The sequence below is a fragment of the Salvelinus fontinalis genome, chromosome 26 (assembly GCF_029448725.1).
Source record: "Salvelinus fontinalis isolate EN_2023a chromosome 26, ASM2944872v1, whole genome shotgun sequence".
NCBI lineage: Eukaryota > Metazoa > Chordata > Actinopteri > Salmoniformes > Salmonidae > Salvelinus > Salvelinus fontinalis.
Genome location: NC_074690.1, coordinates 18,678,530 through 18,701,507, shown reverse-complemented (window position 1 = coordinate 18,701,507; position 22,978 = coordinate 18,678,530). Strand labels below are relative to the sequence as shown.

Genomic DNA, 22,978 nt, shown 5'->3' with positions numbered 1-22,978 from the left:
CTCAGTGACCAGGAGATAGTAGGTTAGGCTCAACGACCAGGAGATAGAGGGCTAGGCTCAGTGACCAAGAGATAGTAGGCTAGGCTCAGTGATCAGGAGATAATAGGCTAGGCTCAACGACCAGGATATAGTAGGCTAGGCTCAGCGACCAGGAGATAGTAGGCTAGGCTCAGTGACCAGGAGATAGTAGGTTTGGCTCAACGACCAGGAGATAGTAGGCTAGGCTCAGTGATCAGGAGATAATAGGCTAGGCTCAACGACCAGGAGATAGTAGGCTAGGCTCAACGACCAGGAGATAGTAGGCTAGGCCCAGCGACCAGGAGATAGTAGGCTAGGCTCAGTGACCAGGAGATAGTAGGCTAGGCTCAGCGACCAGGAGATAGTAGGCTAGGCTCAGTGATCAGGAGATAGAAGGCTAGGCTCAGTGACCAGGAGATAATAGGCTAGGCTCAACGACCAGGAGATAGTAGGCTAGGCTCAGTGATCAGGAGATAGAAGGCTAGGCTCAGTGACCAGGAGATAATAGGCTAGGCTCAACGACCAGGAGATAGTAGGCTAGGCTCAGTGACCAGGAGATAGTAGGCTAGGCTCAGCGACCTGGAGATAGTAGGCTAGGCTCAGTGATCAGGAGATAATAGGCTAGGCTCAACGACCAGCGGATAGTAAGCTAGGCTCAGCGACCAGGAGATAGTAGGCTAGGCTCAGTGATCAGGAGATAATAGGCTAGGCTCAGCGACCAGGAGATAGTAGGCTAGGCTCAGTGACCAGGAGATAGTAGGCTAGGCTCATCGACCAGGAGATAGTAGGCTAGGCTCAGTGACCAGGAGATAGTAGGCTAGGCTCAGTGACCAGGAGATAATAGGCTAGGCTCAGTGACCAGGAGATAGTAGGCTAGGCTCAGTGACCAGGAGATAGTAGGCTAGACGGCCACAAATGTAACCATAGGAGAGACAAGAGCGTCATATTGAGTTAAAACACATGTACTTTTTAAATTACTCTGCCATTTTAAAAGTTATGTCCCCCTGTTCTTGACTTTTCATAAATAAGTCTAACACACTATCATTGTTAGAATCTTAATATCACAAACAGAATGTGTTATAAACAGTTTTTTTTCTCTTCGTCAGTCCTGTGCAGCTAATGGCCCATCTAAACAACACCTAAACTATATCAAAACTAATTTCACACATATATTAGCCTAAAGACAAGATTACATTGACAATAGTCTGATTAGTAAGAATATTATCAGTTGTGAAATTGTATATGAGGAATCTAATGAACAGTGCAGATTGTCCCGTGTGGCTCAGTTGGTAGAGCATGACACTTGCAATGCCAGGGTTGTGGATTCGATTCCCAAAGGGGACCAGTATGAAAAATGTATGCACTCACTACGGTAAGTTGCTGTGTGTAAGAGTGTTTGCTAAAATACTAAAATGTACTGTAATTTACAGAGGCAAAGAAACATAGTGGTGTGCATGTCAGAAAGCACAACTTGTTTGTCCTTGTCATCAATGGGCTGTTGCAGCAGATGACTTACACTCCTATCAGTTAAGAAGAATCAGTGCAAGTGATCAGTAACACTGGACAATTGAAGAGTGGACAAACATCGCCTGGTCCAACAAATCCCAGTTGCTGATGGCAGAGTCAGGATTTTACATTAGTCCATGGCCCCATCCTGCCTGGTTTCATCAGTACAGGCTGGTGGTGTACCGCTGTCCAATCTGCAGAAACTGCATGATACCATTACATCAGCATGGACCAACATCCAACAACGTTTTCCGACTTGTAGAATCCATGCCCCAAATAATTCTGATTGTTCTGGAGGGAAAGAGGGGTCCGACCTAATAAACTGTGTGTATCCCTTTCATTTTCCCATCCCCTCCCTACTGCTTTATATAAATTCTATCTGATGGTGTATGCATGTTTAGACCAGTGCTTGACTTGGACTGAAATAGGTGCCGGTACTCATTTTGGTTGCCGGTACCGTTTATATTTAGGTGCAGGAACTCTTTAATACTTTTGTGGTAATAATCTATATGAGGTGCAGGAACTCAAGCAGAATAACATATGAGGTGCCGATACTCAGTTCCAGTGAACTCCTGCCCAAGTTAAGCCCTGTGCTTAGGTAAAAATACAAATAATGTCCCATTTGGAACACTGACAAGTAGAGCATAAAAAAAACTATTTTGGTGGTCCCACCGTGCCCACCCGTGCCTATTCCCCTGGTGGCGGGAAAGAGCTGTCCACCAACGCTCCCACAAGACTGTCTGATGAGCTGTTTGATGAAGGGCACATGTCAATCACACCATGCGCACTGCTATCAATGATTTATATATACACTAGATGACCAACAGAGGGCGCTGTTTTGAAGCTACCGCACGTCCATCTTGGCACTCCCCCATTTTTGGAATAATATATTTTGTAAGCTATAAAAATGCATTTATTCATGTCTAAATTTGTTTTTGCCACATTTATTCTATTATAGACATTTTAATGCATGCCATTCAATTATATTTTCTGAGCTAAAAATAAATATAATTTTGTTACTGTCCCCCATATTTTTTTGTTTACATGTAATTTTTGCCTTGGAAAATGTAATTGAAATACTGTAGAATTCCATTCATTCCTATGGAGGACTGCTTCTTCTGGGGAGTACCAATATGGCCAATATGGTGGCTTCAAAGCCAGGAGCATACTACCCTGCATTCCACTGCTGGCTTTCTTCTGAAGCTAAGCAGGGTTGGTCCTGGTTGGTCCCTGGATGGGAGACCAGATGCTGCTGGAAGTGGTGTTGTAGGGCCAGTAGGGTTCACCTTTTCTTCTGGTCAAAAAAAAAGAAATCCCAATGCCGCAGGGCAGTGATTGGGGGCATTGTCCTGTGTAGGGTGTCGTCTTTCGGATGGGACGTTAAATGGGTGTCATGATTCTCTGTGGTCACTAAAGATCCCAAGGCAATTATTGTAGGGGTGTTAACCCTGGTGTTCTGGCTAAATTCCCAATCTGGCCTTCATACCATCACGGCCACCTAATCATCCTCAGCTTACAATTGGCTCATTTCTCCCCTGTAACTATTCCCCAGGTTGTTGCTGTAAATGAGAATGTGTTCTCAGTCAACTTACCTGTTAAAATAAGGGTTAAATAAAAAACAATACATAGCATTAGCAATCCAGGGTTTATATTAGTCATTAACTGCCACTGTATATCTAAAGGTTGGGAGAAGGAAGACAACTCTGCCGAGCCAGGTGGTGTGTAAAAAGATAACATCCTCTTGAGGGATTCTTCCGTTGTTGAAGTACTATGGCTTTCTGTTCTCAGTTTTTTCCACTATTTGACTAACTTCAGAAGAAAGATAAATGTTACATGGAAGAGGTTGTGCTGATGTTAAAAGTATGATCCCTTGGTCTGCTGTCGTTCCTATCCACCTGTCAACATAGAAAATGTAGGCTACCAACGTGTTCTCATTTCTAGAGTTTCTCTAGAAATAATAGGAATTTATTGAAAAAGCCATCCATAATACCATTTCAGAATCATCGAAAGTAATGTAAAAAAAAGAGCAGACATATTTCTCCAGCAGGGATATCCTGTTAAAATGCAGCATGCTTCAAATGAGACCTAAGTCTCAATGGTAATCACATATCATGACTTCACAAAGTAAAACAAAATACCAGTTGGATTCAATAGACTACTGGAATAAACAGGCTCCCAAAGATAAGGTTTTTCTTTGCTCCAACAGCAGATAAAAAAGGCATGCTAGGTAAATGTTTCGTATGAATCTAAAAGCGACAACATTATGCCATAAAAAAAAAGTAAAAGTGAAATAGCAGTCCAGGGTGTTATACTGATACTCTGATCCAAAGAGTGGGGCGGGGGAATGACATGCCTATGTGTAAGTGCCAGATAGATAAGGGGGTGGAGTTTGGCATTTAGAAGCGGGCATGGATTATCTTCAGAGGGTCTGTTTCCCACATTTTGGGGTCCCACGCCTGGAACCAGCCAGTGAAGGTTGGGGGTTCAGCCCCCTGTTTGATGGTGGTGATGGACAGCCCTCTGCGTCCAGAGGGGTCTGAGTCCACATAGTCCTTAGCTAGAGAGGGAGGGAGACATTAACATTAACAATGTCTACACTGTATTTCTGATCAATTTGATGTTATTTTAATGGACAAAAAAAATGTGCTTTTCTTTCAAAAACAAGGACATTTCTAAGTGACCCCAAACTTTTGAACGGTAGTTTGTGTATATATATATATATATATATATATATATATATATATATATATATATATATATATATATATATATATATATATATATATATATATATATGACACACCTACTCATTCAAGGGTTTTACTTTATTTTTACTATTTTCTACATTGTAGAATAATGGTGAAGACATCAAAACTATGAAATGACACATATGGAATCAAGCAGTAACCAAAAAAGTGTTAAACAAATCAAAATATATTTTATATTTGAGATTCTTCAAAGTAGCCACCCTTTGCCTTGATAACAGCTTTGCACACTCTTGGCCTGCGTGTTTGTCCTACCTATTTTGGGTGCTCCAGTTCTCTCTTCTGCATTTGCGTCATTGCCGATCCAGAGGAAGATCTGGCGGGAGTCCAGAAATGCTGTTAGCTTATTGACTTTCAGATTCACTCTGCATTGTTTTTTAGAGCAGAAGATGAACACGCTTGTGAATTATGATATGGATGGGGGAGCTTCACCCACCTGGTCCCAGGTGTCCAGCAACATGACATCATCAGTGGCCAGGTCAGTTTGTTGGAAGTCTCCAGGAACCTCTTCCACCTGATGATTGCAGGATTACAATATGTTACAGCACTTTGGAACATGGGCAGATTTGACTTTTGCATTGTACTTTGTATTACCTATGCCTTTTTCTCTCCTCCTGAGTGACACTGAATTTCCCATCGGGGATGAATTGAGAATATAGCTATCCAAGAGAGTTAGTTACGTTAGACACACTCAACAACGATCCATCACTTACGCTGAGGCATCCGGTCTTGTTGGAGCAGCCAAACAGGCGTGGAGGTTTGACCATGTTCTGCAGACTCTTGGAGGTCTGGTACTCCTTCTTCCCTCCCAGGGCAGACCAGAACCCAGCTAGGACAGAAAAGACCAGCATGGATTAGTCTCGTTGGTTGTTTGTCACTATATAGTGTTTTGTTGTGATTTGTCAGGATGTGTGATGTTCTCTCTTTTCTGTCTTATTTAGGGGTACATTTCAATTGTCTAAAGTTGTTTCCTCTCCATGTAACATTTCCTTCATCAACATTCATCTGAAAAAAAGTAGATAGGCAATCAAATACATTAAAGTACGCGACCACCAAGTTGCTTTCCCATATCCTGTGATTTCAGGCTGTAGATGAAGGATAAGACAAGAAGAGGAAGCCACATTTGACTATTGAGATGCACCCCATGTCATACTATTGAGATCCAGCCAAATTAATAATATTAAGATGCACCCCACTTAATACAATAAACCTGTAACACTAGATGGAATCCTTACCTGGCTCCTTGCCCTCAGACACATTACTGCCACTGCCACCCAGGAAACCCACAACGTGCTTGGCGGCGGCCATTTCCTCCTCGCTGGCACCCACCCCTCTCCACACAAACATGGCGGTGGGAGATTTGAGCACAAACACGTCGTTGGTGTTCAGGAAGGAGGCAGAGGGCTCTACCTGAGAGAGAGAGGAGACAAAGAGGTGCTCAGAAGTTGTTCAGTCATTTTGATGGTTTAGGCTAAGAATTGTTAGACACTTAATCTTCCTCAAGCAATCACACACACAGGTACAAAGTGTGGTCCCATTTTGACATACATATACACACACACTGAGAACTCACCTCTACAGCTCGTGTAGCGCGGGTGGAGGATTGACGAATGTGGAAGAGGCGGGTGCTGCCAGTACCCGACTGTCCTCCTTTACGGGACGTCCCTCCATTATGGACCATCATGGGCTTGCCCTGGAACAGGCTCATCAGGTGGGGGGGTTCCTGACCCTGGGTCACACGCACCTGGAGGGGGAAATGGACACTTAATGATAACTACGTAGAAGAAAACCCATTCTAAAGTGACAGGTAATTCTGGTGATTTAAGAAAATGTTTAGCAAAGATTGCTTTCCTTATTATAATATAATATACTGTCATGATGGAACATTATGTGTCAATATGGTAACCATTAACATTGTACACACACTGGAAGTAAAACAAAGTGTGACTGCCCTCTGCTGGACAGTATAAAAAACTTTCCACACAACTATTTAGTCTATAAAGACAAAATCCACACGTGGTTCAATAATATGACCTCACTTGTGAGAGACTTAAATGACTGGACACCAATGCAGCAGCTGCCCTTGCCAAAAGATCATACATCACGCCATCGGCTTTATGAAGCACGAAAAATGCAACAGCTTTGGCCTATTAACTTATAGTGCTTAGTCCAGTGACCTTACGAATCTAAATTTCACACCGTCGTACCTATTGCTCAGGTGCTTTTGGACTGTGAGTGTTGGGGACATGGGGATGAGATGGAGAGGATAGAGACCCACCTGAACAGGGGCACCTCCCATAGAGTCATCCAGCTTCACAGTGAGGAAGGCAGAGGCTGCCAGCTCATCCTGGGTGCACTTCAGCCCCTGCCTGACACACACACAGATACAGATTAATAAACACAAACACACACGTCAAGCTCACCTTATTGAGACCTTTCTACGGGTATCGAACATGCACTACTACAAGTACTGAGTCAGTTTTGCCATGATTATTTCAGATACATCCTTCTTTATGAACTAAGACTAGGAGAACACATCTAAGGGTTTCAGAATATTCCAGAACAGGTTGGGTTAAGGTAAAATACCCCGTTGGTGTGATTTGTTATTAATGATGTCACGTACACACACTGGGTTTCGATATAATTTGCACTGACCAGGTGGCAGATGCACAGTAGATGATATGGTGTGGTAGCCTCATGGTTAGAGCATTGGCCCAGTAACCGCAAGGTTTCTGGATCGAATCCCCAAGCTGACAAGGTAAAAATCTGTCTTTCTGTCCCTGAGTAAGGCAGTTGTTCCCCGGTTGCCGAAGACAGGGATGTAAATTATGGCAGCCCCCGCACCTCTCTGATTCAGAGGGTTTGAGTTAAATGCAGAATATACATTTCAGTTGTATCACTGACTAGGTATCCCCTTTCTTTGTAGAGGATGTCATTTGAACTGTCTAGATGTAAATAAAGATGTCATGTTTACAGCATAGTTGTGGATGATGTCAGGTGTAAAGTAGATGATGTCATTTTAACTGTTTAGGTGTAAATAAATTCTGTCATGTTTATAGCATATTTGTGGATGACGTCATATGTACTGACCAGGTGTAAATGATGTGCTGCTCCCTGCCTCCCAGCCTGTAGCTGTAAAGGATGAGGTAACAGTCTCCTCCGTAGAACTGGCCGTAAGAGGAGGGATCCACAGGCACCTTATCACCAACCTCAACACGCCAGATCTGAAACCAATAGTATAATTTTCCACGTGTATGTTGCTGCCCTGATCTGTTTGAAAAAGTGCCCAGCACCCTGATTGACCCTTGCTTCAAAACCTTGTATTTACCAGGGCTAGTTTTCCCAAAAGCATCTTAAAGGCCCAGTGCAGTCAAAAACGTGATTTTCCTGTGTTTTATATATATATTTCCACACTATGAAGTTGGAGTAATAGTGTGAAATTGTGAGAATTATGATAATAATAATGCCCTTTAAGTGTAAAAGCTGTTTCAAAAGACTGCCTGAAATGTATGCCTGTTTTGGTGGGATGGAGTTTTGGCCTGCCTGGTGACTTATAAGAAAGAGAGTTCCAAACCTCTCTGCCAATAAAAGCTAGTTTTCAGTTTTCCCCTCCCCACTCAGACCATTCCCAGAAGGTCCTAGCTAATTTCTTGCTTGAGAAATTGCTCTTTGCTAAGAATCTATTTTAATTGAAAACAATCACTGTAAGGTACTTCATTGTTACACAAAAAAATGTCTGCATGGGACATTTAAGGCTAAGTTCATTGTTAGAACCTTAGTAGGAGAACTGTTAAATCTCCTAGCTGTTTCCCAAAACCAGCATTATTAACATTGCACTTCAAATCTAACGCCTGCCTCAGACCACTCTTAGAACAGCGAACTGCGTCGTTAGATTCTTTTTAGCCCTCCCGCGTCACTTTATACAGACTTAGTTCAGCGGTCTGAAACATACGGGCAGTGAGCTACATCTGGTCCCCTAGCCAATTTAGTGCGGCACGTGGTTGTCTTTGTAAACATAAACAGACAGACTCTGGGCAAAATTACTATGAGAACCCTCACTTAGTTATTTCCATTGTAGTCCAGTGTTGTGTGTTTTACCTGGACTTTGCCCTTGCCGTCGTCCACCATGTTGTGCTGGGCGGCCATGTTGTTGTTGGAGTGGAGGGTGGAGGCGTCGAAGGGCACTTGCTCCACCTTGGCGATGCGGCCGATGCTGTAGGCCTTACTGGGGCCCGTAGTCTGGTCCTTGTCCTTCCAGTCACTGAAGAACTGCTTGAACAGAGTGGTCTCGCCTCCTGCTGGTAGTACCTGGATCTGCAAGGTCGAAGAAAAAGTAAGAGTCAGTTGTTCACCATGAACCTCGATTTCCTCTCACATGCATTCCAATAGCCAATTGATCATGTAAACTTAGTTGTATGGTTATGTGAGACTAGTTCACTATCAATATTTTTTTTCAATTCATTATTGTTCAACATTTTAAGTGACTCTAAAAAAAAGTGGACATAGCTAACAACATTTTGAACATAGCCTAGTAGTGACTGAGCAAGACCTAGCAACGGTCGAAATGTTTTCATCCATGCTTAAAAATGTTACTTTACATTATTCCATCAGCGTACCTGTGTCTTATCGGAGTAGCCCTTCTCTTTGATGAACTGCTGGGCTGCTGACATTGCTGCTTTGCGCTCGGCTGCATTGGCCTTGGGTCCTGTGATGGAGGTAAGATAAAGTTGATTAATCATCAACACATCTCAACAATACTCTAAAAACTCACAGCTGTGCACAGGGATTTAGTGAACATTTACTTGACTTCTCATTCTGTATCTTGCACTATCCTACACAGTAGAAGTAGAAAATATTTTTAACATTTTTCATATATGAATCACTTTGAACTGCATTCTCGGTAAGAAATGTGTTGCATAGCTAACGTTTGATATCCTGGCAAGTGTTTAAAAACAGTGAGGAGGACTAGTCTACCTTTCCATACGAAGACGTTCTTGTCCACTCCGTTGTCCAGGATGTAGCACTCTTCAGCGGTCAGCATGGCCTGTTTGAAGGGGCTGGACGAGGCCACCACCGACGACTTCATAGAGCCAGACGCATCGGAGATCTACAAAATACACCGAAATATCAATAAATACATACATTTATACTGTACATATATTCACAGTACTCCCTTGAAAAATCATTTGTTCTTCTCAAATGGATCCTTAAATAATATATAGTAAATGTTATGAACAACTAAACACATAACGTCCTAGATTCACAATGCATGTGAATGAGCTTGAGAGATCAACAACGTGTGAGCACTGACATGGACAACACCATTATCAAGAGAACAATGAGATAGGAACAACAATTACAAATCATTATACTGAAGTTGAACAACAAAGGTGCAGTAACATCAGTTACCATGTAGAGGGCACCCTTCTTCCTGTTGGAGGTGTCCACCTTCTCATCATCAGGTGTGCCAGGGGGGATACTGGGTTTGGGCCCCAGAGCCTAGGACAGATCCAAAATGGAGGATTAGCTTCATACAGAGACTGAGCAATGCCAGTCTCTCCCTTTTTATTTTTCTCTCTTATCCTCTTTCACTTTCTCTCACTCTCTTTCTTTCTTTCTCTCATTACATTGTTTTTAGAGCCATTGCCACACACTTGTTTGATGGGCCCAGTTGCAAAAGGCTATGGCACAGAGCTGGCACAGAAAGGACACATAGCACAAAGCATTTGTGCCCATATATATTCCCACAGTGAGAGGTATTTCAATGTCCAGGGAACTCCTCATCAATGTATAGCACCGTTTTCTGATATGGTAGCACCATTTTCTGATATAATATTTGAATGTTATTTAGATACAGTAGGTGTGTAAGTAAGTGATTTGCTTGCGTGTGTGTGTGTCGCTCTTATATCCAATAGTTCTTCCCGGCTGTATGTAATAAGACTTAAGATTTCCTGGGGTAACACTGTAAGAAATAATACATAAAAATAAAAAAAATACGGCCTCCCGGGTGGTGCAGTGGTCTAGGGCACTGCGCGCCCAGGCTCTGTCGCAGTTAGGGAGAGATATCCTTGTCTCATCGTGCACCAGCGACTCCTGTGGGGGGCCGGGCGCAGTGCGCTCTAGCCAAGGTGGCCAGGTGCATGGTGTTTCCTCCGACACATTGGTGCGGCTGGCTTCCGGGTTAGAGGCGCGCTGTGTTAAGAAGCAGTGCGGCTTGGTTGGGTTGTGTTTCGGAGGACGCATGGCTTTTGACATTCGTCTCTCCCGAGCCCGTACGGGAGTTGTAGCGATGAGATAAGATAGTAATTACTAACAATTGGATACCACGAAATTGGGGAGAAAAGGCGGTAAAAAAATATATAAAAAATACTGCATAGTTTCCTAAGGACTTGAAGCGAGGTGACCGTCTCTGTCAGCGCGTGAACGTGTGAACGTGTTCAACTATACTTGTAAACAAACAAAAATTTGAACAACTGGGGTCAAATGCTATTTCTAGGGAGTTTAGGGTTAAGGTTAGATTTTGCTTCTCTGTGTGTATGTGTGTGTGTGTGTGTGTGTGTGTGTGTGTGTGTGTGTGTGTGTGCGTTGGTGCAAGCATGTTTGTGTGTATCCCTCACCTCAGTGAGTTCCTGTGGCTCAGCACCATCCTCCACCATGTGGAGCTTGGCCCTGCCGTTCCTCTCATTGTCCCTGATGTCAATGGCCACCTGGGAGGCCTTCAGCCTCTCAAAGCGGTTACTCTCACTGCCACACCACTGGTAGATATCCTGAAGAAGAGGTGGAAAAGAAATACAAGAAATAAAGGGTTTAGGTTTCCAGTGGTACCATGTACGTACAGATATTACTGTCCGTTCGGTGACTACGGGCTCTATGCGTGTATTGATATTCCATTCCAGGTGATTTCTGGTGTAAATCATTTTTACTTTTCATGTTACTTAGGATTTTGCCCTACAAGCCTGAAGGGCTTTTGACTAACTTAAGATGCATAGCTTGACATTTTATTCAAATATTCCATTGGCGTCAATACATGACTAAGATGTGAGATACTGCACCTATAAGTGTTCATGTTACTTAGCTCGTAGCCCTGATTCCAGCTTACAGTTTTCCAATACTGTAGCCTACATATACACAGGCCAGATCTACATTTCACCTGTACTCTAGTGTAGAGTTTTACCTTGCCCAGGTCCACGATGAAGCAGTCTCCCTGATTGAAGCTGGCCCAGGACAGTACCACCTCTGTTGCCCGGATGGTCCGCCTCCCCTTGATGTGCAACAGACGCTTCACGCTCATGTCATTGGTCACGACGTGCTGGAAGCCTGAAGCCACGCCCCCTTGCTGTGATAGGAGGGGTCAAAGAGTAAAGATGAGCTCAGACGCTTGTTCGGTGGTGCGCAATGTTTGAAACCTTGCAGCTTGAAATGTATTACATAAAACTTGCATTATTCCCTATTCGACAAGACCGAGAATAATTTCTGTTCTACACTACAGATTTATACCTTAATGTGCTGTCAGCTGAGCCTTCCTGGTAAGACGCCACACAAAAACATGCATATGGATGTGAGAGGAAAATATTGAATCATGATAAAAAATCAAAAACGGTGATAGTGGCAACATTGCCCGATCTGAATTCAAAACCAGATTTTGGTTTGCAAACCATAGATATCACTGTCCAAACTTCACTTTAACTCAAACAATTTGTCCATTGGTTTGGGGAAAAAACGTTGGCAAATCCTGGTTCTACTTTTCCTCTCAAGGGCATACAAAGTGTGTTCCCATGTTATGTGATTATGAAAATTCCCCAAATGAGAAACAGATCTACTCTGAGGGAGAGAGTTCTGCTGAGAAAGACGGATAACTTTCCATGGCAGAGAAGCAGCTATGTTTCTTTTTATGGAAAGAATGTTTTATGTCTACAGGGTAATGAAGGTTTCAGATAATGAGCCCTAGCTTGTTACCTTGTTGCCCTCTTCCTCTTTTCTCACCCCTCCCTCTTTCTCTCTCTTACCCTCCCTCTTACTCTCTCTCTCTTCCCTCTCTCTCAATGTCCAGATGCTTTTTTATCAGCGTGTGTGTTTTGAGGTGGGGGTGGGGAGGGGGTAAATGTGGTGTTTTAGTGTAATGATGATATCTCATTAAAGTAAGACAAAAGTCTCTCTCTCATCTTACCCTTTTCCCCTCTTCGTTCTGCTCCCTCATAATCCACATCACTTTCTTTCTCCCTCTCGCTCCCTCCCTCTCTCTATTTTTCTCTCTCAAGGACACTGTGTGTAACTCTAAAATAAAAGGAAGACAGTTTCTACAAACCGAACATTTCAAAATGGTAAACAGAGCTGTTTACCATTAATTAGTGCTATCTAAACCAAGGTCTGAGGCTTTTCTGGAAACGTAAAACAGATGGTGAGAGAAACAGCAAAGGGAAAAACTCTCAAACCCCACAGTTGTTGTATTTATAAGGATTTCAAAATGGCTGCCGTTGACATGCTGCTTGCAGTGACTATAGTGCCTGTCACACCTTTGGATGTAAACATGACAAAGGCTAAGGGGAATGTCCATTAATGTCTATGAACTTCCGACTCATTCACTTCATTGCAAAGTTTATGGGATGTCGCTAATGATTAAACCAGTGCTTTAAACCAATGCTTTAATCATTAGTGACATCCCAGTGATGTCCAAACCGTATCCAGTTTTTCTATCCAGTTTTATCCAGTTTTTCAATATTTTCTATATCTTATTTTTGGATCAGTAATAATGACTTAATCCTTCTGACCTTATACTGACAGAGTGCGTCAATGGATGTCCAAAGAGTATTCCTTCCTATTGCCTAACGCATTGCCACAAACAGGAACGATTGTAACAGAGATGTTGCAGATCGCTACGACCAACCCCTCTTGCCCTAACTGTTACCTTTCTTGTGCAACACAAACCCTTACATTTCTAATGCACAATAAACCACTTCCTGACCATCAACTAACCCAGGGTTTCCCAAACTCGGTCCTGCCCCCTAGGTGCACGTTTAGATTTGTGCCCTAGCACTACACAGCTGATTGAAATAATGACAGCTTGATGATGAGTTGGTTATTTGAATCAGCTGTGTAGTGCTAGGGTAAAAAACAAAATGTGCACCCAGAGGGTGCCCCAGGACCGAGTTTGGGAAACCCTGAACTAACCCACTGCTCTTGTTCAAAGTGTCATTAGTGGATGCTTAATTGGAAGAAAAAACGAATCACTTCCCACTCCACATCTTTCAGCTGTTAGCAGAAGAAGCTGACCTTGTACTTGATGCCAGACTTAAAGTAGCCCAAGAAGGTGATGGACTCATTGTTCTGGACCTCTCTGAACTGGACCGGCCCTCCGCCCAGGAAGTCATCCAGCTGGGTGGAAAAGATGGCCGCCGCTCCTCTCTCATCCTGAGAACACTCATCCCCTGGAGGAAAGAGAGCAGAGAAAGTTAGAAATCATCCACAGAGAAATTTCTAAAACTTGTTTTGACCAATAACGGTCAAGTATTGCCTTTCCAAGCCTTTATTCAAACTGTTGAGTATGGTATAGGTTAACTGCCTGTTTTGGTTATAGCCAATTTCTTTTGTAATTGCAGTACACCAAGCTAACTAGTGAAAGTCTACACACCGCTTGCACAGTCTTCACATTTTCTTGCCTTAAAATTAAATGGGGAAAAAAGCGACTAAATTTGACTTATTTCATACTTATCTTCACTACCTACTCCACATTTTCAAAGTGAAAGCAAAAAATTAAAAACGAACATGTCTTGATTGCATATGTCTTCACACCCCAGAGTAAAAACTTGGGGGAAGCACCTTCGGCAGCCATTACAGCTGTGAATCCTTTTGAATCAGATTCAACCAACTTTGCACAACTCTCAGGGTAACATACTGTGCCTTCAGAAAGTATTCACGCCCCTTGATTTTTTCCACATTTTGACGTGTTACAGCCTGAACTTAAAATGTATTAAATGTAGATGTTGTGTCACTGGCCTACACACAATACGGAATCATGTGAAAGTGGAATAAGGTTTTTAGAAATGTTTATAAATTAATTACAAATGAAAAGCTGAAATGTCTTAACTCAATAAGTATTCAACCCCTTTGTTATGGCAAGCCTAAATAAGTTCAGGAGTAGAAATATGCTTAGCAAGTCACATAGGAAGTTGCAGGGACACACTCTGTGTGCATTAATAGTGTTGAACATGATTTTTGAATGACTACCTCATCTATGTACCCCACACATACAATGGTGTGTCAATACACCCAGTCACTACAAAGATAGAAGCATCAGTTGCCGGAGAGGAAGGAAACCGCTCAGGGATTTCACCATGAGGCCAATGGTGACTTTAAAACAGTTACAGAGTTTGATGGCTGTGATAAAAGAAAACAGGATGAATCAACAACCTTGTAGTTAATCAACAATACTAACCTAAATGACAGAGTGAAAAGGAAGCCTGTACAGAATAAAAGTATTCCAAAACATGCATTCTGTTTGCAATAAGGCACTAAAGTAAAACTGCCCTGAAAAAGTCCTGAATAGAAAGAGTTATGTTTGGGCCAAATCCAATACATCACTGAGTACCACTGTTCATATTTTCAAGCATGGTGGTGGCTGCATCATGTTATGGGTATGCTTTTCATTGGCAAGAACTATGGAGTTATTTAGGATAAAAATAAACTAATAGAGCTAAGTGCAGGCAAAATTCTAGAGAAAATCCTGGTTCAGTCTGCTATCCAACAGACACTAAGAGACAAATTCTCCTTTCAGCAGGACAATAACCTAAAACGTAAGGCCAAATATGTAACCCATTTCAGGAAGCTAGGCGTATGTCGCACGTCACTACACAGGAATCAAATCAAATGTATTTATAAAGTCCTTTTTACATCAGCAGATGTCACAAAGTGCTTATACAGAAACCCAGCCTAAAACCCCAAAGAGCAAGCAATGCAGATGTAGAAGCACGCACAGTGGCTAGGAAAAACTCCCTAGGCAGGATACTAGAAAGAAACCTAAAGAGGAACCAGGCTCTGAGGGGTGGCCTCTTCTGGCTGTGCTGGGTGGAGATTACGTGGCCATTTAGGCCAGATCATTCTTGATGATATTCAAATGTTCACAGATGACCAGCAGGGTCAAATAATAATCACAGTGGTTGTAGAGGGGGAAACAGGTCAGCACCTCAGGAGTAAATGTCAGTTGACTTTTCATAGCCGATCATTCAGAGGTCAGGAGAGGCATTTGAACGTTTTGTTCATTCTTTTGCGTTTTTTGTAGTTGTTGCAGAAATGCCTTCTTAAACGTAAACATTCAAGTGCCCCAATAACAAACTGCCATCTGTAAATACGAATACAATTGTTAAATTACAAGCCTAGTTGGTTTAGCCACGGAAAAAGACAGGAACCTGTGGTTCTAGTCTGCCGTGAAGCGTTCATCCATGTATTACATGGTTACACTAAAACATTAAGTCAAACAAAAAGTAAAAAGTCTTGAAAGAAACAGGAGGTTGTGCTCTTCCTAAACACTTTCAATAGATTGGCGAGTGTTGTCAGTTCAGTAGTTCAATGTGATGTCAGTTACAGTAAGAGTCTAGCTACATTTTCAGATATTATGCCTATCTAATTTAGTCAGAAAATCGTTTTCATTGCAAGTTAAAGAGTACTGTTAGCTAGCTAGCGAACGTTAGCTCGCTGGCTCGCTAGATAACGTTACTTGTATGATCTCTGTAGTCTGTGTAATATATAATATATATAATCTCAGAAAGCCATTTACCATGCTAATTATAGCCTAATGTTAGTTAGCTAGATAACATTGAACCTAGTTGGTTAGCTTTAGCTACCTGCAGATTCATATTAATGCATTTCATGCATGGTGGCTAGCTATGACAATCCGTTTGTACTGTATGGGTTGGGATTATGGTTCATATTTTAGCCAGCCAGCTTCATGTCTAAACAAGATACTCCACTTCGCCAGATGATTACATGACCCATCAAGGCAGGTGTGGCAGGTGTGGCAGGTTAGGCAGGTGTGTCTGTGGGTGATTACGGCTTTCTATTGTATTCATGAACATGTGTACATGTCTAGACAATAGTGATCCATCCACTTAGCTAGACGTGGCTGGGGTGTGGTTATAACATTTCTTTCACATGACCCATCAATTTACACATGTGTGTCTGGGTAAGCATCATCTAATAATTTAAACACTTTCTATTTTTTAATTGCTACTATTCAAGAAACCATTTCACTGTACCGTTTACACCTTTTGTATCCTGTGCATGTGACAAATAAACTTTGCTTTTATTTGATATAGTGTGTGTTTACCAGAGATGGTAATGTGAAGAGCAACATGACCTGCACCAAAGTCAGACTAGGATATAGGCCAAGGACTAGACCAAGTGTATTTTTACCTGGAGTTTTTCCCTTATTATAGGTTACTATTTTCCTGACTTTTAGTCTTGAAATCTTTTGTTGTTTACTACACTACCTTACTCACTCTGTTTAGCACCTGGTCTCACATGTGAATCCTTAAAGAGATGGGTGTGGCTAAGGCTTAAGAGCATGTGAACGATGCTGAATAGGTATATTCAAGGGACATTCTCAAAAGTGGGGTTACAAGTTTAGAAACTTTCAAAGCAGAATTATTTCCCCATTGTTCCTCAACTGCAGTGTATGATTTTGTAGCTCTGAGTCTCTACTCCCAGCCTCCCGGGTGGCGCAGTGGTCTAGGGCACTGCATCGCAGTGCTAGCTGCGCCACCAGAGTCTCTGGGTTCGCGCCCAGGCTGGGCTGCGTTCGCGCCCAGGCTCTGTCGCAGCCGGCCGCAACCGGGAGGTCCGTGGGGCGACGCACAATTGGCATAGCGTCGTCCGGGTTAGGGAGGGTTTGGCCGGTAGGGATATCCTTGTCTCAGTATGTAAAAAAAATGTAATGAAATGTAAAAATGTAATAAAATGTATGCACTCTACTGTAAGTCACTCTGGATAAGAGCGTCTGCTAAATGACTAAAATGTAAAATGTAAAAATGTACTTTTATCCAATGTAAAAAACACTTTCTAATTTTTCAACATAAGACCAGATCTAGGTGGTCGGTCACATATACAATGAAATTGCTTACCAACAACTTTGAATGTTCCTGAGTGGCCTAGTAATGGCAATACTTGAAAATGGCTGTCTACCAATGATCAACAACCAACTTGAAGAATTTTTTTTTTTTTTTTAAAGTGCAAATATTCTACAATCCAGTTGTGCAAAGCTCTTAGAGACTTACCCAGAAAGACTCACAGGTGTAATCACTGCCAAAGGTGATTCTAACATGTATTGACTCAGTAGTGTGAATACTTATGTAAATGAGATATTTCTGTATTTCATTTTCAATCAATTTGCTTAAATTTCTAAAAACATATTTTCACTTTTTCATTATGGGCTATTGTGTGTAGATGGGGGCAAAAACATATCAATATAATCTCTTTTGAATTCAGGTTTAACGGTCCTGACCTGTTTTATGTTGTTTTTTGTATGTGTTTAGGTCAGGGCATGTGTTTTGGGTGGGCAGTCTATGTTATCTGTTTCTATGTTGGTTTTGGTTGCCTGGTATGGCTCTTAATTAGAGGCAGGTGTTTTGTGTTCTCCTCTAATTAAGAGTCATATTTAGGTAGGGTGTTCTCACTGTTTGTTTGTGGGTGATTGTCTCCTGTGTCGTCGAATGTATGTACCATACGGGACTGTTTGGCTGTTCGTTTATTTTGATGTCGTCTGTTTCCTGTCCGTGAGTTTACGTTTAGTTATGTAAGTTTATGTTCAGGTTTCGTCAACGTCGTTTTCTTGTTTTGTATTTTTGAAAGTGTTTTGTTTTTTCGTGTTGCCATCATAGTTTTTTTCAAATAAAGAGATGGCCTATTTCCCTACTGCTGCATTTTGGTCTGATGATCCTTCTCTCCTCTCCTCGTCCGAGGATGAGGAGAGAGACAGCCCTTACATCAGGCTGTAACACAACAAAATGTTGTTGAAATTTCATTGAAATAACGTGATTCAAACAGTCTGTGCCTAGTTGTAACTCCATCCCAGGGTTAGGTTTTCAGAAGACCGAGGCGGGTTTTGCTTTTACTTGGGCTTTCCTCCATTCATATGTATGTTGATCCTAACAAACTCCCCAGTCCCTGCCAGTGACAAGCATATGTCATGGTTCCTCCGGGCACCACAGGGCGGTAGACCGCCCTAGAGACTATCTTTGCTACTCAGGTGTTGCTTATCATTTCATTATTATTTTCCTTTTAAAATAGGTGTATTTTCTGTCCTTGTTTGCAGAAGCTTGATTTTGGTTGCCCTGTGTGTTTGTTGCCTGAGTAAGAGGTCTAGTGTTTGTTGGTTGTCAGTGTTACTGTTATCCTTCTTTTACCTTATTTTCAGTCAAGTATTTACGGTTATCCTAAACCATTGATTCCTCGTCTGGTCCGGTCTCTGCACCTGGGTCCAACCCCACCACGTCACAGCAAGCTTCTGCCGCAACATGGACCCAGCAGAGATCAACCAGATGAAAGAGGTCATAACCCACAGAGGAGCACTGTTGGGAAGACAGCAAGAACAACTCTCCCAGATCTCAGAGACCCTCCGGGCAATCACCAATTCCTTCCGTCCACAGCACACCTCCAACCCAGGAGGAGCCAATGCCCAAGTCTCATCACCCAGTGCTACAGGCGTTGCCGTAGTTCCTCCAGGAACCCAAGATCCCAGCCCCTGAGGAGTATGACGGCCACCCAGAAGGATATAAGGGTTTTCTCACTCAGTGCTCTCTGGTGTTCGAGTTACAGTCCTCCTTGTTTCACACAGATCAGGCCTTGATCGCCTACATCATCTCTCTGCTCTCGGGCAGGGCCCTGGTGTGGGCAACGGCCGTGTGGGAACAGCAGCCACCATCCTGCAGCTCCATATTAGCCTTCGCTGCCGAGCTGTGTCGAGTCTTTGACCACCCAGTCGGTGGACGGGAAGCAGCAAGCTGACTGTTGAGACTCCGCCAGGGGGCCAGACCAGTGGCTGACTTCACCATTGAGTTCCGTACCCTCGGCACCGAGAGTAGGTGGAATACTGAGGCACTGGTTACCGCTTTCCACCAGGGTCTGTCTAATTCTATCAAGGATGAACTGGCTGCCTGGGAACTGGGAGAGGACCTTGAGTCCCTGATAATGCTGGAAATCAGGCCTTACAACTGCATCCGAGAACAGGTGAGACAGCATTTTTTTGACACCACCCCAGTATCCCGGCTTTCTAAGCACCCCACCTGAACCCAGCATTGAGGAGCCAATGCAGCTTGGACACACGTCTGAGCCCACAGGAGCGTGACAGGCACATGTGTGAAGGCTGCTGCCTCTACTGCGGAGGTTGCGGTCATCCCCGTGCTACATGTCCAGAGCTGATGGGAAACACCAGGGCTTGCCAGGACAAGGGGAGACCCTGATGAGCTGTGCAGTTACCTCCTGGCTACCCAGTCACTGTCAGTTACTACCCACAACCCTCCACTGGGAAAACCGTCAAAACCAGATTCAACTCTTCGTGGACTCTGGGGCCGCAGATGTCATTGATTCCCTGTGTGAAATGTCCCATCCCTCTGCAGATTCAAGCCCTCGATGGACGCCTCATTGGCTATGGCCATGTGGAATATCAGACCAAGCCCATTCTACTGCAGGTTGGGCTGAACCACTCAGACTCTTAGTTTTCTTTTGATCACTGCTCCAGAGAACCCACTGGCTAGTGCTACATAACCCACGATTCTCCTGGTCCACGGGACACCTACTAGATTGGGGTAAGGACTGCCAGACTAAATGTCTATGACCCCCGCCAAGGGCCTAGCCATGTCCTCCTGCATCCATTGAAGACCAAGACTTCTCCTCTCTCCCTCCCGAATACTTCGACCTCTGGGAGGCCTTCAGTTAGAGGCCACCCTTCTCCCTCATCATCCATACGACTGTGCCATAACTCCTACCTGGCTCCACACCTCTCCGGGGCCATCTGTACTCTCTCTTGACCCTTGAAGCACCAGTCCTGGACAATTACATCCAGGAGTCGCTGGAGGATGGATTCATTCGACCATCTACATCCCCAGCTGATGCAGGCTTCTTCTTTGTGGGTAAGGATGGAGGCCTGCATCCGTGCATCGATTTAGAGGGCTGAACCGGATTATGATCAAGATAGTCCGCTGTCTTAGAGTTGGCCCACTGGGCCAAATTCTTCACCAACGCTTACAATCTGGTGAGAATCAGGGAAGGAGATTAGTGGAAAACTGCCTTTAACACCCCTAGTGGCCACTATGAGTATTTAGTCAAGTCTTTTGACTACACAGACTTCCCCAGGACATTGTCTCATATCGGGGCCCCCAGTTCGTGGCACGCTATTGGAAGACCTTCTGCTCTGTTGGGGGCATCGGTAAGTCTCTACTTGGGGTTCCACCCACAGTTGAATGGGCAAATGGAGCGTGCCAACCAGGAGCTAGGGAAGTTACTCTGCTGCTTCGTCTACACTCAGGCCAGAAACTGGAGCAGATACCTCGTCTGGGCGGAATATGCTCAGAACACACTGCCGAACTCATCCACTGGACTGTCACCGTCACCTGCCCGACATCAACATCAGGCAAACCGGCACCGAAGACCTATTTGGCTCCTCCGACCGGGTCAATGGGTGTGGCTGTTCACCCATGATCTTCCCTTAAAGGTGAATTTGTGGGAGCTCGCTCCTCGCTACATAGGACCCTTCAAGATCCTGAGTTGCATCAACCTGGATACCTATCGTCTCCAGCTTCCCAGGTCCATGAAGTTCTGTCTGTCCTTCCATGTCTCTGGTCTCAAGCCAGTCCCTTCTCTCCCCCCCACCTGCTCTTCCGCCCCCTCGACTTGTGGATGGCCAACCTGGCCTACACTGTCTGACGTCTGTTGGAGGCTTGCCGGGTCTGAGGGACCCTGTAGTACCTGGTGGACTGGGAGAGCTACGGACCCGAGGAGGGGGCGTGGGTGCCGTCCCGGTACATCCTGAATCCGGGTCTGGTAAGAGACTTCAACCGATTACGTGGTGGTCGTCAGGGCTCCGCAGCTGGAGACGCTCCTGGGGGTGTACTGTCATGGTTCCTCCAGGCAGCAGATGCCGTCCTAAAGACTTTCTTTGTTACTCAGGTGTTGATTATCACTTAATTTATGATTTTTCCTTTAAAAAAATGTTTTCTGTCCTTGTTTGCAGAAGCTTGATTTTGGTTGCCTCTGTTTGTTGCCTGAGTAAGTTTTCTAGTCCTAGTGTTTTTTTCAATATTACTGTGATCCTTATTTTCAGTAAAGTATTTAATTTTATAATAAACCATTGATTCCGCGTCTGGTCCATTCTCTGCACCTGGGTCCAACCCCACACATCGCAGCATACCCATAACATGATGCTGCCACCACAATACTTTGTATTTTCAAGGGTTTCACTCTGTGTTGTATTGGATTTGACCCAAGCCTGTCATTTTTAATTTAGGCCAAAAATATATCTTTGCCGTGTTGTCTTCCAGTATGACTTAACGGCCTTGTTGCAAACAGAATGGATGATTTTGATGGGATTTTTAAACACAGGCTTTCTTTTTCTGTCATTCAGGCCATTAATGTGGAGTGAAAACAATGTTATCCTCTATTTTTAAGTATTGCGGTCGCAGCATCCTGTTATGAGTATGCTTGTCACCGGCAGGGACTAGGGAGTTTGTCAGAATAAAAAAACAAAGGAGCCTAGGTTAAAAGAAACCATGCGTCAGTCTTCTGAATATCTAACCCTGGGATAGTTTGCTTTTCAGCGGAACAATTACACAAATGTTTATGCCAAAGACAGACTAGAATGGCTTTTCTATAGGTGTTGAGTGTTCCAGAAGGAGACGGTCTCAGTCCTGACTTAAATCCATTTGAAAACAAGATATAAGGTTTGAATATTGCTGTCCAATAATTCCTTGACAAATTTACTGAGCCTGAGAAATGTTTACATAAACAATGGATATGTTGTGAAAAGTTGGTAGAATCTTTGATTTATGGCTGTAAAAAAAAAAAATAGATACTTTCACCAAGTATTAACTCTGGGGTGTGAAGACTTTCACCAAGTATTAACTCTGGGGTGTGAAGACTTTCACCAAGTATTAACTCTGGGGTGTGAAGACTTTCACCAAGTATTAACTCTGGGGTGTGAAGACTTTCACCAAGTATTAACTCTGGGGTGTGAAGACTTTCACCAAGTATTAACTCTGGGGTGTGAAGACTTTCACCAAGTATTAACTCTGGGGTGTGAAGACTTTCACCAAGTATTAACTCTGGGGTGTGAAGACTTTCACCAAGTATTAACTCTGGGGTGTGAAGACTTTCACCAAGTATTAACTCTGGGGTGTGAAGACTTTCACCAAGTATTAACTCTGGGGTGTGAAGACTTTCACCAAGCATTAACTCTGGGGTGTGAAGACTTTCACCAAGTATTAACTCTGGGGTGTGAAGACTTTCACCAAGTATTAACTCTGGGGTGTGAAGACTTTCACCAAGTATTAACTCTGGGGTGTGAAGACATACAATCAAGACATGTTTTTGTAAAAAATAATTGAAAAATGTTTCACTTTGATAATGTTGTAGGTATTGTAAAACGGTAGGAAAAAAACAATCCTATTTTATATAAAAAAAATGTGACGACTGTTCAAGGAGTGTGT

The 22,978-nt window shown here is 43.3% G+C and overlaps 1 protein-coding gene across 2 annotated transcripts in view; it reads right to left on the bottom strand.

Annotated features, from left to right (window-relative positions):
- Positions 1–3,452: 3,452 nt before the first annotated feature.
- Positions 3,453–22,978, bottom strand: part of LOC129823824 (gelsolin-like) — a 29,848-nt gene continuing 10,322 nt past the window's right edge. For both annotated transcript variants that reach the window (XM_055882848.1, XM_055882849.1), the window contains exons 3-17: positions 13,560–13,714; positions 11,464–11,625; positions 10,907–11,056; positions 9,699–9,788; positions 9,264–9,396; positions 8,906–8,994; positions 8,388–8,603; positions 7,380–7,513; positions 6,568–6,658; positions 5,863–6,033; positions 5,525–5,699; positions 5,003–5,118; positions 4,726–4,803; positions 4,545–4,605; positions 3,453–4,081 (exon numbers count right to left, since the gene is read on the bottom strand). In XM_055882848.1, coding sequence (XP_055738823.1) covers positions 3,921–4,081; positions 4,545–4,605; positions 4,726–4,803; positions 5,003–5,118; positions 5,525–5,699; positions 5,863–6,033; positions 6,568–6,658; positions 7,380–7,513; positions 8,388–8,603; positions 8,906–8,994; positions 9,264–9,396; positions 9,699–9,788; positions 10,907–11,056; positions 11,464–11,625; positions 13,560–13,714 — 1,982 coding nt within the window. In that variant the 3' untranslated portion in view covers positions 3,453–3,920. The remainder of the gene's footprint in view (positions 4,082–4,544; positions 4,606–4,725; positions 4,804–5,002; positions 5,119–5,524; positions 5,700–5,862; positions 6,034–6,567; positions 6,659–7,379; positions 7,514–8,387; positions 8,604–8,905; positions 8,995–9,263; positions 9,397–9,698; positions 9,789–10,906; positions 11,057–11,463; positions 11,626–13,559; positions 13,715–22,978) is intronic.